General features: G+C 43.3%; 1 protein-coding gene across 1 annotated transcript in view; it reads right to left on the reverse strand.

Moving 5' to 3' along the window:
* HSF4 (heat shock transcription factor 4) overlaps positions 1–3,696 on the reverse strand; it is an 83,911-nt gene extending 80,215 nt beyond the window's left edge. Inside the window, exon 1 of the mRNA XM_040408989.1 lies at positions 3,574–3,696. Coding sequence (XP_040264923.1) covers positions 3,574–3,696 — 123 coding nt within the window. The remainder of the gene's footprint in view (positions 1–3,573) is intronic.
* Between the last annotated feature and the right edge of the window lie 4,541 nt (positions 3,697–8,237).

Genomic DNA, 8,237 nt, shown 5'->3' on the forward strand with positions numbered 1-8,237 from the left:
TAGGGGTATATACTCTTTGTTGGGATGTATTTTTTCATATATGATTTCAGTTCAGGCACTCCTTTATGATAGCCTGTATATGTGCACCTACGCTGAAACCCTTTTATGAATTGCTGTATGTCTCATTTTAATGACATCTAATAAAGTGATACATCATTTTATGCTTTTGTTGTGTGTTTTTGGTAGGTGCTCTCATGGCTTCTGTTACACTCCACTATCTATATACAGGGAGTGCAGAATTATTAGGCAAGTTGTATTTTTGAGGATTAATTTTATTATTGAACAACAACCATGTTCTCAATGAACCCAAAAAACTCATTAATATCAAAGCTGAATATTTTTGGAAGTAGTTTTTAGTTTGTTTTTAGTTTTAGCTATTTTAGGGGGATATCTGTGTGTGCAGGTGACTATTACTGTGCATAATTATTAGGCAACTTAACAAAAAACAAATATATACCCATTTCAATTATTTATTTTTACCAGTGAAACCAATATAACATCTCAACATTCACAAATATACATTTCTGACATTCAAAAACAAAACAAAAACAAATCAGTGACCAATATAGCCACCTTTCTTTGCAAGGACACTCAAAAGCCTGCCATCCATGGATTCTGTCAGTGTTTTGATCTGTTCACCATCAACATTGCGTGCAGCAGCAACCACAGCCTCCCAGACACTGTTCAGAGAGGTGTACTGTTTTCCCTCCTTGTAAATCTCACATTTGATGATGGACCACAGGTTCTCAATGGGGTTCAGATCAGGTGAACAAGGAGGCCATGTCATTAGATTTTCTTCTTTTATACCCTTTCTTGCCAGCCACGCTGTGGAGTACTTGGACGCGTGTGATGGAGCATTGTCCTGCATGAAAATCATGTTTTTCTTGAAGGATGCAGACTTCTTCCTGTACCACTGCTTGAAGGAGGTGTCTTCTAGAAACTGGCAGTAGGACTGGGAGTTGAGCTTGACTCCATCCTCAACCCGAAAAGGCCCCACAAGCTCATCTTTGATGATACCAGCCCAAACCAGTACTCCACCTCCACCTTGCTGGCGTCTGAGTCGGACTGGAGCTCTCTGCCCTTTACCAATCCAGCCACGGGCCCATCCATCTGGCCCATCAAGACTCACTCTCATTTCATCAGTCCATAAAGCCTTAGAAAAATCAGTCTTGAGATATTCTTGGCCCAGTCTTGACGTTTCAGCTTGTGTGTCTTGTTCAGTGGTGGTCGTCTTTCAGCCTTTCTTACCTTGGCCATGTCTCTGAGTATTGCACACCTTGTGCTTTTGGGCACTCCAGTGATGTTGCAGCTCTGAAATATGGCCAATCTGGTGGCAAGTGGCATCTTGGCAGCTGCACGCTTGACTTTTCTCAGTTCATGGGCAGTTATTTTGCGCCTTGGTTTTTCCACACGCTTCTTGCGACCCTGTTGACTATTTTGAATGAAACGCTTGATTGTTCGATGATCACGCTTCAGAAGCTTTGCAATTTTAAGAGTGCGGCATCCCTCTGCAAGATATCTCACTATTTTTGACTTTTCTGAGCCTGTCAAGTCCTTCTTTTGACCCATTTTGCCAAAGGAAAGGAAGTTGCCTAATAATTATGCACACCTGATATAGGGTGTTGATGTCATTAGACCACACCCCTTCTCATTACAGAGATGCACATCACCTAATATGCTTAATTGGTAGTAGGCTTTCGAGCCTATACAGCTTGGAGTAAGACAACATGCATAAAGAGGATGATGTGGTCAAAATACTCATTTGCCTAATAATTCTGCACGCAGTGTAGGTCCTGCCCATTTGTATAGGTGTTTGCTTTATGTGGAGGTAGTACATTGTAGTCTATGTATATTATAAGGATCAATCAATAGTGGAGTTTTATGTTCAGTGATTAGTATAGTAGAAGAAGTGCATAAAATGATGGATGAACGTAGCGCCATCTAATGATAGGAGATAATTCAGAACTATCAATAATGAGGCTTTCTAATGATAACATTGCATGTTTGGTACCAAAGTGATCCGATACAGTCAACCGACTTCCTTATGGACTATTGGACCGGTTTTTCTCTTTCTTTTCTAAATCTGATTATAATTGTATATGATATACTTGATCGTTTTAGCGCAATCTAATGTGATTACTGTGGATGGACGGATATGCAGCATGCTACATACAATAATTCTGCTTGTGAAATATCCGCCACGGATAGCTCCATGTGGCCATTCCACAAATTATAGAAAATGTGACATTCTGGTCCGGACGAGAATAGTCCTTTCTGTTGATGGGAGTGAGAAAACGTGGAATGCACACTGAAGGTATCCATTGCGGATCTGTTGTTTGCAGAACGAAATACGGACACAGCTGTGTGCATGAACCCTTAGGGTCTATCCAGATGGTGCGGTTGAGGTGCAGTTCCACAGCTAACCCAGTTGCAAAGCGATTTGTGAAAAAAACGCTTGTGGTTTTTGAGGTGCAGTTTTTTGGCTGTATGGGAAGAAAAGCACCTCATCTGAACAGACAACTCGGGGGCTTCTGCTGAAAGTTAACGCCTAGGCTCAGTAATTTAGACCTCCGGACTCTTAGGCTATGTAGACAACTACATCACAGGTTCTATATTATAAGCCCCTATTGCAGATTCCGTTAACAATAATGGACAAATCAGGTAGGATAAAATGTTGTTGCAAACCAGACAAACGCTTTTGTAGTCAATGCAGGTCTATCATGGGCAATACTATGGGTTTTTCCCCCCATTTTTCTGTTTGTAGATGTGAATGTAGCCTAAGGCTACTTTCACACTAGCATTTTTGCTGGATCGGGCAGGGCTCAGCAAAAACGCTTCCGTTACTGATAATACAACGGTCTGCATCCGTTATGAACGGATCTGGCTATATTATCTCTAACATTGCCAAGACCGATCCGTCATGAACACCATTGAAAGTCAATAGGGGACAGATCCGTTTTCTATTGTGTCAGCGTCTTGCTCTGCACCCCATAACGGAAAGAAAACCGAAGCATGCTGCGGTGTGCCCTCCAGTATGAGAACGCAACCAAACGGAACGGAATGCATTTTGGAGCACTTCGTTCTGTTCAGTTACATTTTGTCTCCATTGACAATGAATGGGGACAAAACGGAAGTTTTCCTGGTATTGAGACCCTATGACGGATCTCAATACCGGAAAATAGAAATGATAGTGTGAAAGTAGGCTTAGTGTGGTATACAAATAACGGACCACTCAGCCCTCAGTCTTGTACAGTAAGTCATCAGTCATTTGGAGACTACCATGGGTACAACTATAGAGGGTGTAGTTAGAGGTTGCCGTCACACTTGGGCACTGGCACCTGAGGGGGACCAAAGGCCCCTCTGCCACATAAGAAGACTCCAGTATTATATGTAGCACATGCAGTTACACTAGGGATGGGGGCTTCAAGCAAGTTACAGCCATATAAACCCGTCATTACGTTGCGGCACGCTCCTGACATTGGTTTTATAAAAAAAAAAATCATAGTCAATGACTATCAAGGTGAGTACAGAACACAGTATATCTAACATGTCACTCTAGCCCCCAGTACGTACCACACTCCAGCATATAAGATGGTTGGTTTCAGGATCTTCCACCAGAGTCCACAGCTTGGTGAGGAAGGCTGGCACGTTACTACAGTAGCCATCCATCGCCAGGGAGTTAGCAGATTCCTGCATGGTGGCAAATACATGCTACTCAAACTCCATGCCTGTCAGATGGTAGAGTGATAGGGAGAGCCGAGAGGGACCCATGTACTGAGGTCAGAGTGTCACAAAGAGAGTGGCTGCAGCTGATTCACACCACCAGGTCACACTGATAGACACTCAGCAGTAATTTGCTGGCACTGACCCCCTCCCCACTACGGGACAATGGCCAGTGATGCGCTATTCATACTCCGACCACAATGCTCTGAACAAACATGCAACATCATGTAAAGAGATCCCACACCACCCATTCAGTGCCCTCTGAATCACAGCACATAACTGGGGCAGTTCAGCATTTGCTATGGTTGGCACATAAACCTTGAGAAAAACTGCTCACATCGAAGTTATAGTCTATTTATCAAAATGTATGCATTCTTTTACTTGCATGGCACCAACCTGTTCTACGGCGGTGTACAACGAGGCATTCACGTCAGTGGGGCGATTAATCTAATTTCTCTGTTTCCAGGATCTGCACTTAGGTAAAATCAATGGCCAATAATATCAAGGTGAAGCCTACGTGGCGGCATGTGTCGTGCGACAAAAAAGGGTATGGCCACACAGCGACATTTGTCGCGCGACTAGCAAGTTGTGCGACATTTCATGTCATGTATTTCAACGGTGTTGCAAGGTGACAGCCACAAAAAAAATCTGGCTTGGATGGATTTTTTTGAGACTGTCGAGTGGCAGTCGCAGCATGTCACATTGGGACATCATTGAAATACATTACATGAAATATCACGTGACGTTCTTGTGGCTCGACACATGCCGTGTAGCCCTCGGCTAACATATGATAAGGCAAACCATGGAGAGAGGAACAAAGAGGGTCGGCCTGCGTGGGGATGGGAGAGGAGGTGTCTGAGAGTTGCCAAAAAGGATTTGGTAGATACTGATATAATCCTGTAGTTCACAGGAAGTCAGCCACACAGGAGAGACTGACCATATCTACACAGGAGAACAAGCTCTAGCCTGGAGGTTAGACTAAAATCACATGTCAAAGCTTCTCATAATGAAAGGGTCCAAAATGTATGAATACAACTGAGATGAAAGAATTTTGGCCGTGAGTTAGCATTATATGTAAAAAAAAAAGAAAAAACTTTGGGTGCTTCTTCAACCTTTTTCACTCTGTGTGGTACTATGATGTTACAGAGTGCCGTAAAAGTACGTCATTGCGATGGTGCAGGCTCAGGAGCTGGGCCTGTGTCATCGCTTTCGGGTGCAAGTTGCATAATACAGCAGGTACTGCCAGGTTCAGAGATAACTCAGATCCCAGCAGTTTGAGGGTACATGCACATATGATGGACAATACAGTGGAAAAGTCCGCTGTGGATTTTGCTGCGTATCTGCAGCAAAACACAACAAAAAACTGCACGTATTACATGTGAATTTTACCGTAGAACCGGCTGTGGATTTCACCCTCTCTCTTGTGAAGTGTAAAATTCATGGTTTGAGATCCGCAGCATTAACGTCAAATCCACACCACAGGTCAATTTACACTGTAGATTTTTAATGCAGCGTGTGGATAAGATTTCTTAAAATCACAACCACTTTGCTATACAGTACGTACAGCATTGCAGATTTGCTGCACGAAAATCTACAACAGCAAATACAGTGCCTTTCAAAAGTATTCACCCCCCCTTGTGATTTCGTATTTTGTTACATTACAGCCGTTTTCAATGGTTTTTTTAATCTGAATTTTATGTGACGGATCAGAACACACAGTCTAAGTTGGTGAAGTGAAATAAGAAAAATATATAAATAAAACTATTGTTTAGAAATAGAAAACAGAAAATTGGCATGTTCGTATGTATTCACCCCCTTTGTTAGGAAGCCCATAAAAAGCTCTGGTGCAACCAATTACCTTCAGAAGTCACATAATTAGTGACATGATGTCCACCTGTGTGCAATCTAAGAGTCACATGATCTGTCATTACATATACACACCTTTTTTTGAAAGGCCCCAGAGGCTGCAACACCTAAGCAAGAGGCATCACCAACAAAACACCGCCATGAAGACCAAGGAACTCTCCAAACAAGTAAGAGACAATGTTGTTGAGAAGTACCAGTCAGGGTTAGATTATAAAAAAATATCCAAATCTTTGATGATCCCCAGGAGCACAATCAAATCTATCATAACCAAATGGAAAGAACATGGCACAATAGCAAACCTGCCAAGAGACGGCTGCGCACCAAAACTCACGGACCGGCAAGGAGGGCATTAATCAGAGAGGCAGCACAGAGACCTAAGGTAACCCTGGAGGAGCTGCAGAGTTCCACAGCAGTGACTGGAGTATCTGTACATAGGACGCTTTATAGCGGAGTGGCCAGAAGAAAGCCATTACTTTCAGCTAAAAACAAAAAGGCACGTTATGAGTTTGCGAAAAGGCCTGTGGGAGACTCCCAAAATGTATGGAGGAAGGTGCTCTGGTCTAAGGAGACTAAAATTGAACTTTTCAGCCATCAAAGAAAACGCTATGTCTGGCGCAAACCCAACACAGCACATCACCCAAAGAACACCATCCCCACAGTGAAACATGGTGGCGGCAGCATCATGCTGTGGGGATGTTTTTTTAATTTTTTTTCAATTTAACATCTTTATTGGTATGCAAAACAAATACACAAAGTAAGTTCAAACTCAATATAATTAATACCATTTTCCCCCTAACCCCATTTCCCCCCACTGTCACGACCATGGTTGTGGTTGTGACTCCTAGGTTCGCATGCTGTTGTCAGCGCTTTGTTCTCAACCACAGGTGTGGGCTCTGTATCTTGCCTCACATGTGGTTGCCGTTGGCAACATAAGGTTGTTGGCAGTGGAGCGGCCTGAGCGGTTGCTAGGCGCTCGCTGTCACGGCATGCGGTTGCCTCTGGCAACGTGTGGTTTTAGTGTTCACTTTCTATGTTTGGTATGAGGGAGTTTGTGGTGTGTACACTTCCCCTTTAAGTGACACCTTGTTTGGTGATGGAAGGGTTAACCCCTTTCCTAGTGTGTGTGTGTGGGTGTGGCCGCTTGGGCTATTTAGCTTCCTGCTGGAAGGCAGTTGCTGAGGGGTACTTCAGCCATGCGGTTTGCTGGAGTCATCCTCCTGGTTCATATACCATCTTTCCAGTAAGGGCCACCCTTGCTGTCATAAAAAGAATGTCTGATGTTTAGTTGATGTTTTTATGCTCTTGATATGTATTGCAGCTATGGATGTCCTGGTTACCTGTGTGCTTTGATGTGTGTGCTGTCTCCCTAGTGTTTGTGTGGACAGCGTATTTGAGCACGGGTTCCAGTCAGCAAGGCTGTGGCAGGTTTGTGTGGAACTGCTTTGTTCACCTGTCATATCCATATGTCTGTTTATGTTTCCCTTCTTCTTGCAGCTTGGCCAGTGAGACTCCTGTTCGTCCGTGCCTAGGAGGAACAGGTCGTCTTACCCTGCTCCTAGTTCAGGGCCACCCTGAGGGCTAGTAGGGACCCCAAGGTTCCGGAGTATGAGCCCTCCTACCATCAGGGTCGGCTCATACAGCTAGGAGTCAGGGTCAGAATTAGGGAAGTAATAGGAGGTGACCTGCTCCCTGATTCCTGTCCTGGCCTAGTAGCGACCATCATCTTCTGGCATCGCACGGCTGAGGGTTTCCCCCATCCTCAGCCGTGACACCCACCCTGTGATGCGTCCGCCCCCTCCCCCCCAACCCCCTAGCCCCCCTTAGAGAAAGAAGACAGAGGAAGGGAGAAAGGAAGAGGAGAGGGGAAAGAGAAGGGAAAAAAAATAAAAATTATTATTTATTATCTTCCAAATACAATCAGATCAGGACTTCCATTTCTCTAATACATCTCTCTGCTTATAAAGAATCCGTTCATAGTTTTTAACCTTATTAACCAGATTTATACAGTTATTTACCTCAGGAGTATGGCGTGCAAACCAGCTCCAACTAATCAGAACTCTGGCAAGTAATAATATACTCCCTAATAAGATCTTTGTGACTACTTAATGATGAAAGATTGTTCAGTAGAAACAATTGTGGGTCAAGAGGAATCCGTATTTTTAATTTGTCAGTGAGGAAACTAACAATATCATTCCAGTATTCTCCAAGTTCTGGACAGGCCCAGATCACGTGCAGATAATCCGCACCTACAGTATCACATCGAGGGCACTTAGAGGTATCTCTTAATCCACACTTATTTATCCAGATGGGGGTGACATATAGTCTATAATAAATATTGAATTGTATTAAAACATGATTAAAGTTGTGAGATAGTACATCTGGGTTAGTAAAAATGCTTCCCCACCCTACCAGTTGTATATTTGGGCAATCCTTCTCCCAGGCCCTTTGTCCCGGCGATTGTGTCTCACCGAGACGTGACTTAAGTAATAATTTATATATATTTGAAATCTTCATTCTTTGTGATATCTTCCCTATCCACTCATTTAAAGGAGAAGAATTATCTATTTCTAACAGTGATTTATCATCCAAACTAAAAAAGTGACGACCTAAGCTGAAAGTACCTAAACTAAGAGAGGTTCTCTACATTA

This window comes from Bufo bufo, chromosome 10 (genome assembly GCF_905171765.1).
Source record: "Bufo bufo chromosome 10, aBufBuf1.1, whole genome shotgun sequence".
Taxonomy (NCBI): domain Eukaryota; kingdom Metazoa; phylum Chordata; class Amphibia; order Anura; family Bufonidae; genus Bufo; species Bufo bufo.